We start from the raw sequence: 18,218 nt of genomic DNA on the forward strand, positions 1-18,218 counted from the left end.
TTACTCAAGTGTTTCCATTATTTTGGCATTTACTTGTATATTTCATATTCTTGCTCCCTACATTTCTCTGGAATCAGATCTGAGGATTGCTTTATTGGCGTCAGTGAAGCTTCCCTGTTCCAAATTCTCCTGACCCCCCAACTCCTCTCTCATCGAAGTCTTTAATTTCTCCCACCTACTGTTCCCAATCTTGCTGGAATGCCTCTGTATCATGTTGATATACATGAACCTTTAAATATCGTCTCATTCATTTATTATGAACATCTATTTGGTCCATTGTGTGATGACCCCCTTCTGAGTTTCTCAGTAACAAAAATATAAAAAGTATTCTTGTTGAGACGTGATAACCCTGCTCTTCAGCTGTCTGCAACAGGGCAAGCTAAAATGTTATTCCCACACCCTCTTCTGGCTCTGTCCCAATATCAACAGTATGAGGAAGCACAATCACAGAATTTACAGTAAGACAGGATACATCCAATGGGGCACTCCTCATTTTATCACTAATACATCATTAATACTGTCATTAGCCATTGTCTCAGATTTTATAAATGACAATCCAAAGGCCATGTTTATACACACACTTACACTTTTGACAAAAAATATTAGATGTTAGATCTCTGTGAAGTATTGTTGTAGTTGATATATTTTTCACACAGTAGTTGTTGACAGACTAGTACAGGCTCAGACTGTGCTGATTAGAAAATAAGCCTGTCGTATGTGGAATGTGTTTGCTCTGGGCAGGTGGAGGTATGAGGGAAGGGAGTAGCTAGAGGCTATGGCTCTGACACATCGTGGGTGGAAGGCTGGCTCTGCTGTCAGAGACCTGTTATGCTCAGTATTCAGGTGGTGTAGTATATGGGCTCTTTGTTCTGACAATCTGGTAGTTTCATAACAGTTTTCCACATAAGAGCGGTCAAGCTTTCCAGAAAGGCCTGTTTTTCTGTGTCTGTGGGGAGGAAAGCACAGGAATGTGAATGACGGGTGCTGCTGCACACTGCACTGCTACACACCCTGGATGAGTATAAAACATGATTATATGTGTATATATATAAACTCAGCAACAAAAGAAACGTCAACTGCATTTATTTATGGTCCTTCTGTAGCTCAGTTGGTAGAGCATGGCGCTTGTAACGCCAGGGTAGTGGGTTGGATTCCCGGGACCACCCATACGTAGAATGTATGCACACATGACTGTAAGTCGCTTTGGATAAAAGCGTCTTCTAAATGGCATATATTATTATTATTATTATTATTATTTTCAGCAAACTTAACATGTGTAAATATTTGTATGAACATAAAAAGATTCAACAACTGAGACACAAACTGAACAAGCTCCACAGACATGTGACTAACAGAAATGGAATAATGTGTCCCTTAAGAAAGGGGGGGTCAAAATCAAAAGTAACATTCAGTATCTGGTGTGGCCACCAGCTGCATTAAGTAATGCAGTGCATCTCCTCCTCATGGACTGCACCAGATTTGCCAGTTCTTGCTGTGAGATGTTACCCCAGTCTTCCACCAAGGTACCTGCAAGTTCCCGGACATTTCTGGGGGGAATGGCCCTAGCCCTCACCCTCCGATCCAACAGGTCCCAGACGTGCTCAATGGGATTGAGAGCCAGGCTCTTCACTGGCCATGGCAGAACACTGACATCATGATGGAGGGTCATGCCAGGTTGAGCCTGCAGGAAGGGTACCACATGAGGGAGGAGGATGTCTTCCCTTTATCGCACAGTGTTGAGATTGCCTGCAATGACAACAAGCTCAGTCCGATGATGCTGTGACACCCCACCCCAGACCATGACGGACCCTCCACCTCCAAATCGATCACTCTCCAGAGTACAGGACTCGGTGTAATGCTCATTCCTTCAACGATAAACGTGAATCCAAGCATCAGGCAAGCATCAGTCAGTGAAGAGCACTTTTTGCCAGTCCTGTCTGGTCTAGCGACGGTGGGTTTGTGCCCATAGGCGACGTTGTTGCCGGTGATGTCTGGTGAGGACCTGCCTTTACAACAGGCCAACAAGCCCTCAGTCCAGCCTCTATCAATATACTGGGGTGGCAGGGTAGCCTAGTGGTTAGAGCTTTGGACTAGTAACCTAAAGGTTGCAAGTTTGAATCCCCGAGCTGACAAGGTACAAATCTGTTGTTCTGCCCCTGAACAGGCAGTTAACCCACTGTTCCGAGGCCGTCATTGAAAATAAGAATGTGTTCTTAACTGACTTGCCTAGTAAAATAAAAGTAAAAAAAAAAAAAATCAGCCTATTGCGGACAGTCTGAACACTGATGGAGGGATTGTGCTTTCCTGTTGTAACTCGGGCAGTTGTTGTTACCATCCTGTACCTGTCCCGCAGGTGTGATGTTCAGATGTACCGATCCTGTGCAGGTGTTGTTACACATGGTCTGCCACTGTGAGGACGATCACCTGTCCGTCCTGTCTCCCTGCAGCGCTGTCTTAGGCGTTAGGCGCAATTTATTGTCCTGGCCACATCTGCAGTCCTCATGCATCCTTGCAGCATGCCTAAGGAGCATTCACGTAGATGAGCAGGGACCCTTTTTCAGAGTCAGTAGAAAGGCCTCTTTAGTGTCCTAAGTCTTCATAACTGTGACCTTAATTGCCTAAGTTGTTTGTGTCTTAACGATCGTTCCACAGGTGCATGTTCATTAATTGTTTATGGTTTATTGAACAAGCATGGGAAACAGTGTTTTAAATCCTTTACAATGAAGATCTGTGAAGTTATTGTGATTTTTACGAATTATCTTTGCAAGACAGGGTCCAGAAAATATATATAATTCTGTTGATGTGCCCTTGAGCAAGGCACTTAACCCTAATTGCTCCTGTAAGTTGCTCTGGATAGGAGTGTTTGCTAAATTATTAAAATGTAGGAGGGGAGGATTCTCCCTGAATCTAATTCTGACTTACTCAGAGTGGGTTTGTTTTGGGCTCTGGCCAAGTGGCCACTGCCTACCACTGGGCGAGACATCTAATGAAAGATTCAATGGAGCACTTTACCATTTAGCAGAAATTAAACATATTTCCATAAAGACTCTCCTGCCGGAGTGTGAATAAGGCTTACTCACCCTTGTATTCACACCCAAAATACTACAGTTCTATAGTTCTACAGTCCTTCTGGTCATTATGTATACCTGTAGGTGTAAACCCACTTGAAGCATTTCACTACACTCGCAATAACATCTGCTAACCATGTGTATGTGACCAATCAAATTTGATTTGATATTTACCCGAGTCTTGTCAAAGTGCAACTGTCATAATCTCACTAAACGAGCCATGCCTCAGCAGCCCTCTACTGATGAAGACCAGAAGGGGGCTGGCTCCCTGTTGTATCTTATCTGTTGGACTTACAGGAGGAGCAAGTAGGGTTAAGTGCCTTGCTCCAGGGCACATCAACAGATTTTTTTCACCTAGTTCATTTGGCGATTCAAATGCCTTCCACAGACCCCCCACACGCACACACACACGCACACTGCTGCTACTCTCTGTTATTGTCTATGCATAGCCACTTTAATAACCCTATCCTCATGTACATAGTTACTTCAATTACCTCGACACCGGTGCCCCGCACTTCGACACATTATTTACTGCTGCTCTTCATCTCTTACTTTATTATTTGTATTTTTTAAATTTGTAGGTATTTTCATAAAACTGCATTGTTGGTTAAGGGCTTGTAAAGTAAGTATTTCACTGTTGTATTCGGCGCATGTGACAATTTTTTTGTTGATTTGATTCAAACCATTTACTGGCCCAACGCTATCTGCTCGGATATCCCAGACCTAACTTTATCCCCAGGCTAAGTTGGCCTTAGTGGGAGTGACCATATAATTATATGGGAGGGAACTTATTAACTAAAGTATTTGTCCTAATTTAATTTGAGCGAGTCACACATCCCTTTATTAGAGTAGAATTGACCACAGGTTACTTTGGCTGAAGTAAAAAGTGGAGGTTTGTGACTGAAGCCTGTGCTTGTAACTTGAGCAGTCCACAATGTGAGAAGCTAGCACCGAACCCTGCGTGTACAGGATCTCAACAGTGAGCCCTCCGAGGTGATGTAGTCCAGGCTGGGATTGGGTGGGCAGGCCTGGGCTAGGTGAGGTTGGAGGTAAGGGGTGGCTGGAGAATTTGAGGATGTTGATAGATGCAACTCTAGTGGGCCACATGTGTGAAGGGGAAGCTATGATCTGTTGACAGCTGACGTTGTTTGTTTGAAAAACTTGAACGAAAGGAAGAATTTGACTTACCTGGATGGCGGATGACACATTGATGGGTGCTTATATTTGTCCTGTTTGTCTTAGAGTTACAATGCTATACAATACAAGTACATGGGGATGACTGATTTTACAGTGTATCAAGTGGCCTTGAAAGGTAGAGCTTTGATATGTCTTTCACTTTCTTTTATAGTGTGAGAAAAAGAGTTGCGGGTGGTATTTCACTGTGACAATGTTTAATGAGATAGAAATATATATTATAATGCCTATATCATTAGGAGAGGCAGTCACTAATCATCTGAATCCAGGGTCTCCTCTTACCCGCAATTCAAATTCGACAATAAACAAACTTACCACTTCCCTAATTTACCCTGCAAGTGTAATATATGCATGGCCATGGTTCAGCTGGTGTTATATGGATTTTGTTATATGAATTCTGAAAGGTTTAGAATATTTGACTGTCTGAAATTAACCATATGGGTCTGTCTGGTGTGCATGTGGTGCAACCAGAGTGGGGAACATGGAGAGATGTCCGTCTCTCTGTCTGGCCCAGCCTCATTAGGATTCTGTAACAACCGCCAGGCATGTGGCCTGGATCTATACACCGTGTCTCGTTCTAATCCTTCAGACCTCCAAGTCTTCCCTTCTCTAGAATATAGTTGATCCTCGGCAGCATCACATTTATGTAGAAGTATTTTTGTTCTTTGTAGTTGATGTCTTTATAGCCCATACACTATCAGAATTTGGCCATTTCCTTTCCATAGTGTTACTTACAAATTGATCAGAAAGTTGTAATTCATGCTTTGTGTTCATTGTGCCATAGGCAGCTTCAGTCAGAAATGAGATCAAGGAATCTGGCACCTCTGCCTTATATTTCACATGTCCGTGTGGAGGTTGTATCGCTGTGAGGAAGCTGACCACAACTGGTCCGCAACTGCCAACTTCCTGACTGGCTCAGAGTTGGTCAAAAGCAAACATGTATTATTAACTTTTATTTATTCAGGGTAGCCCAATTGATACCAGGGTCTTATTCCCAGTGGGGCCCTGAGTTATTTTTTATTTTTTTTACAAACAGGAAGAAACATCTGCATTACAAAAAAGAACAAGAAGAGTACAAATAACCACAAGGCACAACCTCAACAAAATGTCAGCAAAGAAACCATTACAATCAATCAAAACATCTACAATCCTCACTGAGTTCATTCAACACCAGAGTCCTAAACTGCTCTAGTGACACCAGGGAATCATGATGTAAGGAATTTTGTAGGTTATTCCAACAATGGGGGGCACTAAAACTAAAGGGGGATTTACCTAAATTGGTCGAGACCAGAAGGAACTCAAGAGTTATACAAACCTTTTGATACAAGATGTAGTGGCAATTATTATAACTGTCACCTGTAAGAAAGCAAAAGGTGCTATGGTAGACGCCATCGAAAGGTTTAAGAGTAGTGGCTGTTGTAATCTGGTACATGGTGTCACCATAGTCAAGAACTGGCAGGAAAGTGGACTGTAAAATTTGCTTCCTGCTATTTAGGGAGAGGGGACAAGATCATTTAAAAAAAAGAAGCCACCTTCAAATCTTGGATTTTTAACAAGCTTATCCATATGTTTTTCAAACATTGTCTTCATCAATCCAAATGCCCAGATATTTCTAGGCGGGAACCCGATTGATGGGAGAACCATCTAATGAATAAAGATGTAGTTCATCTGAAACATGTTTGTGAGAAATTAGAAAACAACATATATTTAGTCTTGCCCGCTTTAAGTACAAGTTTTAAACCGACCAGGGCTTTCTGTAAGGCAACAAAGTCGCATTGCAGCTGTAACAGTCTGGTCAACATACATAATATTGTGCAATAAATGTTTCCCAGCTCACTCCCCAGAGCGTTCAAACGGATTGTCTCACAAAGACATGCATTCTCCAGGCTCTCCTTTCCCCAATGGAACCAGCGTTTGATCGCTTTTGCTCTGCATTACAGGCCTGATGGCCTCATTCCCCACTCAATGATAACCCTGTGAGAGAGTACAGTCCCAAAACACAGCACCTCATTGAAACAAGTCACTTTTCATTTCTTTTGGATAGGGTTCCTCACTTTCCTGTCAACGCAGCACTTTCTCTGTTTGCTGGAATGTGGTCTCTGGCATTCCAGAAGCCCCGGCTGCAGTACAGGCCTTAACGAGTGGGTGCTGTGGAGAGCAGACTGGGCAGAGACAGACTGGGTACAGACACACTGGGCAGAGACAGACTGGGTACAGACTTGGCAAAGAGACTGGGCAGTGACGGACAGGGGAACATACATCAGTCACCCAGCAACACCCCCGGCCCGCACGGCAGAGGGGCATCTAGGGTCAGCCACTCCGTCGGATCAGAGCACTTTGTTATAGCCATTAAGGCTTCTCTCTCTCCATAGGGGAAGCTCACATGTGCTTCCCATGTCCAACGCACATGGTATTGGTAAGCCTAGAGCCAGAGGTACTCATTACTGCAGGCTGACCATGGAGTGTGTTTTATTGCCTCATCCATGAGCACTCAAATGCTGACATACCTGTAATTGACCGATGGCGATGTGTTTTAATGACAGTGGTTTCAAGTTGAAGTAATGGCTCATTTACAGGACAGCACATGTATTTCTAGTCACTGTCGTTCCCTCATGGCCCTTATCTTTTATGAGTCAAACACACCAGTCAAGAAATTATAGTGTATACAGGTTGAGAGAAAGGTTAAGTGTGTAATGTTTTACTTAGTGGTTAGTGTTATCACCATTCTGTACACACCATCAAGAGGCCCTAAGCCAGAGCCAAGGACATGCCCCATGCGTCCTCTTCCCTCAGTGCAGGGGTTTCCTTAGGGCCCCTTGGCCATGTTAGGGTTGAAGGTCAAGTCCACAGGCCAGCGGCAGAGCAGCATGGGGTGCTTAATGCATGGGGTAGAGCAGGAATGTGTCCGTGGAGTTTACACCTCTGGCCGTTGTCAGCAGGGAAAGGATGATATGCTGTGCGGGTAATTGCAGGGGTCGTAAATGAGTAACACCGCCCACCCTGTAATGGCCTAAAGCAGTAGTATTCAAAGTTGGGGTCGTGGGGGAATTGCAGTGGTGTTGCAAAATAAAACATGAAGAGTACAGATTATTTTATGGGACAAAATACAAACGTTTTGAGAAAGATAATTTGAATCATATTTTGTTGAGTAAATGTATTTATTGGTTCTCTTAATTTTTATTTGAGAGATTCAAATGTAAGGAATTTAAGGTTATTTGTTGGTGTGAAAATATTAATTTGGCGATTTGTAAGGTTGTGTCATTAGATGTGGGGTGGACAGAATTTCTAGTGAAAAAACAAATGGGGTCTCGGCTGAAGAAGTTTGAATACCACTGGCCTAAAGGGTGTCATTTAAGCAATAAGGCCTGAGGAGGTGTGGTACATGGCCAATATACCACAGCTAAGGGCTGTTCTTATGCATGACGCAACGCGTAGTTAGCTATTTACCACAAACCCCTGAGGTGCCTTATTGCTATAATAAACTGGTTACCAACGTAATTGGATCAGTAAATAGTCATTTTTTGTCATACCCGTGATATACTTAAGCATTAAGGCATGAGGAGGTATGGTATATGGCAAATATACGACATCTAAGGGCTGTTCTTAAGCACAACACAACACGGAGTGCCTGGATACAGCCCTTAGCCATGGTATATTGGCTATATACCACAAACCCCTGATGTTCCTTATTGCTATTATCAACTGGTTACCAACGTAATTAAAAATACATGTTTTGTCATACCTGTGGTATACGATATACCACGGCTGTCAGCCAATCAGCATTCAGGACTCGAAACACCCAGTTTATAAAGTCTGATATACCACGGCTTTTAGCCAATGAACATTCAGGGCTCTAACCACCTGGTTTATAATACATTTTAGAGGACTTTCAACATACACAGGTAAGCTGAGGGAGAGACATCTAGCAAGCAACAGGGTCATAAGGGGCTGGTGAGTTTCAAAGGCTGGAAAGAGAAGGGACATTGATGAGCGATTAGGCCGTGTTCCCATTATGAGATATCAAGGAGAGTTTAAGGAACGGGGTAGCGAAAGAGAATTATACTTTTCAATTCGCATTACATTCTTGCCTTACCTATCGTTGTGGCTGGAAATGTGTAATATTTGGTCCGCACTTCAAATTGAACGTAAATATCCCAGTAGCGAATTGCTAGTAAGAACAAACATTTCAACAATGACAAAAACTTTTCTTCCAAAACATATTACATATTGAATAATGCAGCCAAACCATATCACACTCTTGAATAATGCGAACAATTCACAAGCTATACAGTTGCAGTCGGAAGTTTACTTACACCTTAGCCAAATACATTTAAACTCAGTTTTTCACAATTCATGACATTTAATCCTAGTAAAAATTCCCTGTCTTAGGTCAGTTAGGATCACCACTTTATTTTAAGAATGTGAATATTAGTAGAGAGAATGATTTCTTTCAGTTTTTATTTCTTTCATCACATTCCCAGTGGGTCAGAAGTTTACATACACTTTGAAAATGAATCCTCATTGTTAAGTTAAGAAAAAGAGCCTTCATAATACAGAAGTTACCAAACAGTTGACATTTGATTTCTGTCATTTGTGTAATCCATTTCTGTGCATTGGCTATCTCCTTGAACTCCCTGCATTTCCAAAAGTCTCTGCGAAGACCCTTACTTATCTGTAGAAAAACAACCTCTCGTCCAACTAGAAGTGTTTTAGGCAACTGGAAATGTGTTTAGTTGGATTGTCCAAATATTTTGTGGGACACAGTCCCACCAAGCACAGGGACGTCTGTGGCAGGTTCATTTATCATGAAATGAAATACCACTGCTATCAATGGTAGAGCATTTTCATCGGAGCTTATCGGAACCAAGTCATCGGCCTACTGAACAATGACTTCAGTAAGAATACTGCTGGGAAGTGATCTTAGACATCTTCAGTGTTTCTTGTTCAGTATAGTATTTTGTCTCTCTGTCTTTGTCACTGTCTCTGTCTCTCTCTCTCTTGCCCTCTCTTTTTCTAGTTTGACAAACCAATACTACTGGAGGAGCAGCTGATGACTCTGTTGGATGAGTATGAGATATCACAGAGCTGGGGACATGGTCTGGGGAAAAGGGACACATCACCCAGGGACAACTCTGATACGGAGAGCCTGCCGGACAGCACCCCCCGTCTCTCTGACTATATCCTGTCAGAGTTGCTTAGAGATGCATACACCACCAGCTTTAGCCAGTTGGACAAAGCCACCACTATGTGTTCACCATAGAGTATTAACACATATGTTGGGTGTGACAAATGTAGAAATGTGTATATTTACTGTGCATTCAGAAAGTATTCAGACCCCATGACTTTTTCCACATTTTATTACATTACAGCCTTATACTAAAATGGATGAAATACATGTTTTGCCTCATCAATCTACATACAATACCCCATAATGACAAAGCATAAACAGGTTTATTTTTTTTATTTTTTTTGTAAATGTATGTACAGTGGACTCCAAAATTACTGGCAATGCACAAACAATACTTAAACAAATATAAACAATATAATTATAGAGATAATCTCAAAATACCAACATGAGAAATACTGTATATTATTAATGTTTCAATGGAACCAACCAAAATCATTACATTTTTAATACAAAATACATTTAACCAAAATCAAGGTTTTATAATTATTGGCACTCCTCATTTAGTACTTAGTGCAACCACCTCTGGCAAGTATAACCGAGTCTTTTCCTGTAATGTTTGACAAGGTTAAGGAGCACATTGGGTCATTATCTTGTTGGAAAGTCCACCTACGGCCAGGTTCTGGCAGAGGCAACCAGATTGTCAGCCAAAATTGCCTGATACTTGGTAGAATTCATTATGCCATCAATCTTAACCAGTGCCTCTGGACCTCTGGAATTAAAACAGCCCCAAAACATCACTGACCCCCCTCCATATTTCACCGTGGGTATGAGGTGCCTCTCGTTGTATGCATCTCTGTTTCGACGCCAAAAATGCCGATGTTGTATCTGACCAAAACGTTCAATTTTGGTGTCATCTGACCAGAGCACCTTCTTCCAGTCCTAATTTAACTGACGTTTGGTAAACTCCAAGCGTTTGCGTCTGTGTCTTGGGGTCAGAAAGGGCTTTCTTCTGGCAACCCTTCCAAAGAGCCTGTGGTTCTGAAGGTGGCGTCTCATGGTGCTTTTTGAAACCTGGTGACCCCAAGACGCCACCAAGACCTGCAATTCTTTCACAGTGATTCTTGGGGATTTTGTTGCTTCTCTCACCATCCTCCTCCCTATCCTGGGGGGCAAAATGCATTTGCGTCCTCTACCCGTGAGGTTTTCAACTGTTCCATATCTTTTGAATGTTCTAATAATTGCCCTGTCAGTGCTCAGTGGTATATTCAATCGTTTGTGGATCTTCTTTTAGCCATTACCAGATTTATGAAGGTCTATGACCATCTGTCTCTTTTCAACTGCTAGTTCTTTTGTTTTCTTCATGGTGTTGGATGACAGTGGGATATTGCATGTGTGTTACCTCATTTTTATACCCTAGTAAAACAGGAAGTGACGTAATGGCTCAATATAGTTCCTTAAGACTTAGATAAACTTAAATAAGTGGAATTTAATTTGTGGTTTAATTTTGGTAGATGGTATTTACAATAATCGTTCAGGGTGCCATTAATTGTGAAACCGTGATTTGGAGGACATTGATTTTTAATTAAATCAATAAATTATTTTGGTTGGTTCCATTGAAACATTAATAAAGTACAGTTTTTCTCACATGTTGGTATTTTGAGTTTATCTCTGTAATTATATTGTTTATGTATTTTTTAAGCATTGTTTGTGCATTGCCAGTCAAGGGTGCCAGTAATTTTGGAGCCCACTGTATATAAAAAAAATATATAAACACATTTACATAAGTATGCAGACCCTTTACTCAGTACTTCTCGGGTATGACGCTACAAGCTTTGCACACCTGTATTTGGGGATTTTATCCTATTCTTCTCTGCAGATCCTCTAAAGCTCTGTCAGGTTGGATGGGGAGCATTGCTTCACAGCTATTTTCAGGTCTTTCCAGAGATGTTCGCTCGGGTTCAAGTCCAGGCTCTGGCTGGGCCACCTAAGGGCATTCAGAGACGTGTCCCGAAGCCTCTCCTGCGTTGTCTTGGCTGTGTGCTTAGTGTCGTTGTCCTGTTGGAAGGTGAACCCTCGCCCCAGTCTGAGGTCCTGAGTGCTGTGGAGCAGGTTTTCATCGGGGTTCTCTCTGTACTTTGGTCCTTTCATCTTTCCCTCGATCCTGACTAGTCTCTCAGTCCCTGCCGCTGAAAAACATCCCCACAGCATGATGCTGCCACCACCATGCTTCACCGTAGGTTTCCTCCAGACGTGACGCTTGGCATTCAGGCCAAAGAGTTCAATCATCAGACCAGAGTGTCTTGTTTCTCATGGTCTGAGAGTCGTTTAGGTGCCTCTTGGCAAACTCCAATCATGGCATGTGCCTTTTACTGAGGCGTGGCTTTCATCTGGCCGCTCTACAATAAAGGCCTGATTGGTGGAGTGCTGCAGAGATGGTTGTCCTCATGGAAAGTTCTTCCATCTCCACAGAGGAACTCTGGAGCTCAGTCAGAGTGACCATCGGGTTCTTGGTCACCTCCCTGACCAAGGCCCTTCTCCCCGATTGCTCAGTTTGACCAGGCGGACAGCTCTAGGAAGAGTCTTGGTGGCTCCAAACATCTTCCATTTAAGAATGATGGAGGCCACTGTGTTCTTGGACCTTCAATGCAGCAGAACTATTTTGGTACCATTCCCTAGATCTGTGCCTCGACACAATCCTGTCTCGGAGCTCTACGGACAATTCCTTCGACCTCATGGCTTGTTTTTTGCTCTCACCTGCACTGTCAACTGTGGGACCTTATATAGACATATCCAATCAATTAAATTTACCACAGCTGGACTCCAAGTTGTATAAACTTCTCAAGGATGATCAATGTAAACAGGATGCACCTGTGCTCAATTTCGAGTCTCATAGCAAAGGGTCTGAAAATCTACGTTAATAAGATATTTCTGTTTTTTTTTATTGTACATTTGCCAAAATTTCTAAAAACATGTTATCGGTTTGTGATTATGGGCTATTGTGTGTAGATTGACGAGGGGAAAAACAACAACATTTTAATTAATTTAAGAATAAGGCTGTAACGTAACAAAATGTGGAAAAGGGGAAAGGGTCTGAATACTTTCCTAATACGCTGTATATGGTTATATGGTGCTAACAACCAGGCCTGTGGTCATGTCACCACAAGGGCAGCAAAATGGGTTTCTTCCAGACAGACTCTCCCACACCAACTAACACACAATGACTGTATGAATCACTGAGTCTTGTTAAACTGTGTAGTGTATAATCATAAGAATGTAGAGAACCATATTAAACAAGTATTTTGATGTTTGTCAAGACTTTATACAATGTCTTAAGATTCCCAAAATGGCGTGATACATTATGAAACATTTAAACCTGTAACTCATTTTTTAATCGCTCTATTGTGCCTTTTACAATGATTGCTCCCCTAGGTCTGTATATTGTACTTGAGTATTTCCATTCATTTACACTTTCCTGTAGGTCCAAATGAGGAGTCAGAACAGTAGGAGAGCCCATTGTATTAACCCTGCTAATGTAGATGAGAACAGACCGTTTCTGGTCTCTTTAAACTTAACAACAGATTTATTTGACCGCACAATGTACTAAATGCATAACCATTTAGCTGTGAGCAGTGGGAGTGTGGGCCTGTTGGACAGACAGACCCCCATGTACCAAACTGCCCAATGATTTCACTACAACAGTTTCACTCCAATTCACTTAGTCAATCTATATATGCAGTTGAGGTCGGAGCATTTACATTCACTTAGGTTGGAGTCATTAAAACTCGTTTTTCAACCACTCTACAGATTTCTTGTTAACAAACTATAGTTTTGGCAAGTCGGTTAGGACAGCTACTTTGTGCATGACACAAGTAATTTTACCAACAATTGTTTACAAACAGATTATTTCACTTAATCACGATTCCAGTGGGTCAGAAGATTGCATACACTAAATTGACTGTGCCTTTAAACCGCTTGGAAAATTCCAGAAAATAATGTCATGGCTTTAGAAGCTTCTGATAGGCTAATTGACATCATTTGAGTGAATTGGAGGGGTACCTGTGGATGTATTTCAAGGCCTACCTTCAAACTCAGTGCCTCTTTGATTGACATCATGGGAAAATCTAAAGAAATCAGCCATGACCTCAGAAAAACAATTGTAGACCTCCACATGTCTGATTCATCCTTGGGAGCAATTTCCAAACACCTGAAGGTACCACGTTCATCTGTACAAACAATAGTACGCAAGTATAAACACCATGGGACCACGCAGCCGTCATTCTGTCTCCTAGAGATTAACGTATTTTGGTGCGAAATGTGCAAATCAATCGCAGAACAACAACAAAGGACCTTGTGAAGATGGAAACAGGTACAAAAGTATCTATATCCACAGTGAAACGAGCTCAGCAAGGAAAAATCCACTGCTCCAAAACCGCCAGACTACGGTTTGCAACTGCACAAGGGGACAAAAATCGTGCTTTTTTGAAAAATGTCCTTTGGTCTGATGAAACAAAAATAGAACTGTTTGGCCATAATGAACATTATGTTTGGAGGAAAAGGGTGGATGTTTGCAAGCCGAAGAACACCATCCCAACCGTGAAGCACATGGGTGGCAGCATCAGGTTGTGGGTGTGCTTTGCTGCAGGAGGGACTGGTGCACTTCACAAAATACAGGTCATCATGAGGCAGGAAAATTACGTGGATATATTGAAGCAACATCTCAAGACATCAGTCAGGAAGTTAAAGCTTGGTCGCAAATGGGTCTTCCAAATGGACGATGACCCCAAGCATACTTCCAAAGTTGTGGCAAAATGGCTTAAGGACAACAAAGTCAAGATATTGGAGTGGCCATCACAAAGCCCTGACCTCAATGCAATAGAACATTTGTGGGCAGAACTGAAAAAGCGTGTGCGAGCAAGGAGGCCTTTAAACCTGACTCAGTTACACCCGCTCTGTCAGGAGGAATGAGCCAAAATTCACCGGACTTGTTGTGGGAAGCTTGTGGAAGGCTACCCAAAACGTTTGACCCAAGTTAAACAATTGAAAGGCCATGCTACCAAATACTAATTGAGTGTATGTAAACCTCTGACCCACTGGGAATGTGATGAAAGAAATAAAAGCTCAAATAAATCATTCTCTCCACTATTACTCTGACATTTCACATTCTTAAAATAAAGTGGTGATCCTAACTGACCTAAGACAGGGAATTTTTACTAGGATTAAATTTCAGGAATTGTGAAAAACTGAGTTTAAATGTATTTGGCTAAGGGCTATGTAAAATTCCGACTTCAACTGTATCTGACGGGACACAGATGTTGCAATCTATCAAATCATTATTCCAGTTATTGGCAGAATAATACGCTTCAATCAGAGTGATTTGAGGAGCCAATGATGTCCTCTAGGTATGGTCTGCTTACCTTCATTCCATAACAATGAGGTCAACTCTGAGGTAGGGAGCAGTAGCAAGCTGGGGCTGTCTGGATTTGGATTTGGCTTGAATTTGCAGTGTTGCCATTGACTGTCAGAGATGTGCCCTGTAAAATGACTGAATCAACATTCTATTTGTAGACAGTAGAATGTACAAGCTCAGGGTCTCTTCTACAGAAGCCTTAACAGCAAAGGCTGTAGGTATGTGGAATGCCTCAGATAGGTGTGACTCTAATCTATTTGAGGTTTCATTCACTGGGCAATTCCAAGAAAAATAGACATAGTGCTACGTGGGTTATATTGTGTAATAGCTCTACATTAGTCATGGTATTCTAATGGTGGAACAGATTCCCATAACACAATCCTTTAGAAGGCTTTGGTGTTGAAGTCCTATGGCTCCTGAGCAATGTTCACTCAATTATTGTTTTTTGCACAACTTGAACGTTGTGAACATTCTGTGCAACTTCCGCCCTGAATTTACTGTGAATACTGAGGCTGTACCCGCTTTAAGTTTTAGCAGTGGTCAAGTAGGCTACTGTGGCTATTTGATCATAATATAGGCCTGCCAGAGTGGCCTACCATCAAAAACAATGGAGCAAAGCACACCCCATAACATTTTAACATGGAAATAGCTGTTAAATTATTCAGCCTACAGTAGCAGCTAATGTGTGGTGTTCAATGACTACATTCCATGAGACTTTAAAAAAAAAAAGAAAATACATCCAGGGCTTGACATAAACCTGTTTACGAGGTGACTTAAAATGTTATGTTTGATGCAATTAACCACTTTACAAAATAAATGCATTATTATTCCCATACCATTATTACAGAGAATCAGACCAATTATGCTATGCACTGCCTATTGGCTACTTACCTTATTCAAGACCGTCTCAAAATACAACACTTCCCCTAAGACATAAAATAGCTCTTTACCTGATTTGCCTTTCAAAGATGGACAGAAATACACACGTTTTGTGCTCTTGTTGGAAGCAACCACTCCCCCATTGTTGACCCGAAATGAGCTATAACTTCTTACTACTCGGAAGTCATCTTTATTCTCGCTCAGAAAACTCCCGTGGTTTATTTTTCAAATTGTCATGTTTCGTTTCTAAATGTCTGCGTAAGAGTGAAGGTTTCCTGCGAGAAAGTAACGGTTAATTTAATTGGATGTTCATTGTTTGACTAGACTACCTGTATTTGACATTGTTTTGTTATTTCGCTGAACACTAGATGGTTCAATTTTATTTTTGGTAGTGAAACGAGGCTACTCAGGCGGGAAAAAAACTCACCCAAATGTATAGCCCCGTTGGAAAATATGAATGTTCTGTTTAAAAAAAGAAAAGTGAATCACATTTTTATTTGGCGTACCCCTGATTGCATTGCGCGTACCCCTGGGGGCTTGCATACCTTAGTTTGGGAATACGTGGTCTATTGTATAAAAACCTTTGGCCAAGTCAATAAAAATAGCAGCACAATATTGCTAAGAATCAAGGGCAATGGTGACATCATATAGGACCTTTTAAGGTTGCAGTGACACATCCATAACCTGAGTGGAAACCAGATTGCATACCAGAGAAAATACTATAAAAATATAAATACTAATACAGGGCAAAATAGAACTAGGTCTATAACAGTTAGGATCAGCTTGATCTTCACCTTTAAATAAAGGACGGACCGTGGCTGCCTTCCAAGCGATAGGAACCTCCCCAGAAAGGAGAGAGAGGCTTGGCGATGATAGGGCCAGCAACCTTAAAGAAGAAAGGGTCTAAAATATTTGACCCAGATGTTTTTTCGGGGGGTCAAGTTTCATGAGCTCCTTTTGCACACCATGAGAGGTGCAAAAGCAGAATCTTTGTCGCAGGGTAGGGGAAAAGAGGGAGAAGCATCGGGATAGTCACATCAGAAGGAGTGGGAGATGAGGAAATGTGGGACAGGCAAGGAGGCATGACTGAGTCAAATAGGAATCATGACTTAAGAGCTCAGCTATGTGCTTCTTGTCAGTAGCAACCACATCATCAACATGAAGGGACATGGTTAGCTGTGATGAGGAGGGTTTATTATCCAGGTCTTTAACCATTTCCAGAACGTCTTGTGAGAGAACTGCCCCTTAAAGTAACTAACTTTGGCCTTCCGGATACCCTGAGTGCACGTATTTCTCATTTGCCTGAACGAGAGCCAGTCAGCTTGAGTATGCATGTGCCGAGCCTTTCGCCAAATGCAATTCTTGAGGTGGAGAAACTCTGGTCGAACCAGGGGCTGAACCTGTTTTTAATTATCGTTTTCTTTATGGGTCGTATTTAACAATACCACTGAAAATATTAAAAAAGAAGGTCCAAGCGTCTTCGAAAGAGAGGATCAAGCTGATTCTATACCAATCTATACCATTAAAGTTTTTTGCAAGCGTCTATGACAAATCAGGACAGGTCATTTCACTGAGCAGCCATTACGAACACAAGCTGTAAAACAGTTATCACTAAGGTCATTACAGAAAAAACCAAACTGATACCTATCAGGATTATTTGTGAGGATGACATCAAGGAGAGTAACCTTTTCTGGGTGCGTCGAGTCATACCTTGTGGGATTGGTAATAATCTTGCTTTAGGACTTGGTCAGGTGTTTAATCATGTCCCAATTTAGGTCACCTAACAGGACAAATTCAGACTAAGTGTAAGGGGCCAGGAGAGAGCTTAAGGTAGGTAGGATACAGGCCTGTGCTGATGGAGGACGATAGCACCCAGCAACAGTCAACAAAGAGCTATTTGAAAGTTTAATGCTTAAAACCAGCAAATCTATTTTTGGGGGGGAACTGAGCACTGAAGGTGAACCTTGGTAAAGATTGCCACTCCTTCACCTTTGGAAGATCTGTCTTGCCCAAAAGGGTTATAACAAGAAAGGTTAACATCAGTATTCAAAACACTCTTCCTTAACCATGTCTCAGTAATGACCAACACATCTAGATTCGAGCTGTGAACACACACTTTCAATTGATCCTTTTTAGGTAATAAGCTTCTAGTGTTAATGTGCAGAAAACCTAGGCTTTTACGAGAGCAGAAATCAGTGAAGCAGATATCAAAGCACAAGTCAGAATTGGGGCTAGCAACTGTAGATGGTCCAGGGTGTACATGCACATTTCCAGATATCATCAACAGTAATACAATCAAGGTACAGGGAGAACTCTGCAGTGCTGATTTATGACATCTGAATGTGCATCAGATGGCAACAAGATAATATTGTACAGACATTTCATCAGGTAACATGAATACTAAGCCGGCGAGAGGTGGTTACAATAGGATGGGAGGCCAAAAGTCTGTGTAACCAATAGATCAAATAGATAGAGTCCCAAGTGTGGGAACTAACAGTCTGTCCCACGGTTGGGTAAAAAAAGTTTGTAGTCAACAAACTAT

At 41.8% G+C, this 18,218-nt stretch overlaps 1 protein-coding gene across 2 annotated transcripts in view; it reads left to right on the top strand.

Annotated features, from left to right (window-relative positions):
* Positions 1 to 15,638, top strand: part of fsip1 (fibrous sheath interacting protein 1) — a 70,569-nt gene extending 54,931 nt beyond the window's left edge. For both annotated transcript variants that reach the window (XM_035752367.2, XM_035752368.2), the window contains exon 11: positions 9,280 to 15,638. In XM_035752367.2, coding sequence (XP_035608260.1) covers positions 9,280 to 9,522 — 243 coding nt within the window. In that variant the 3' untranslated portion in view covers positions 9,523 to 15,638. The remainder of the gene's footprint in view (positions 1 to 9,279) is intronic.
* The last annotated feature ends 2,580 nt before the right edge of the window (positions 15,639 to 18,218 follow it).

This window comes from Oncorhynchus keta, chromosome 35 (assembly GCF_023373465.1).
Source record: "Oncorhynchus keta strain PuntledgeMale-10-30-2019 chromosome 35, Oket_V2, whole genome shotgun sequence".
Taxonomy (NCBI): Eukaryota; Metazoa; Chordata; class Actinopteri; order Salmoniformes; family Salmonidae; genus Oncorhynchus; species Oncorhynchus keta.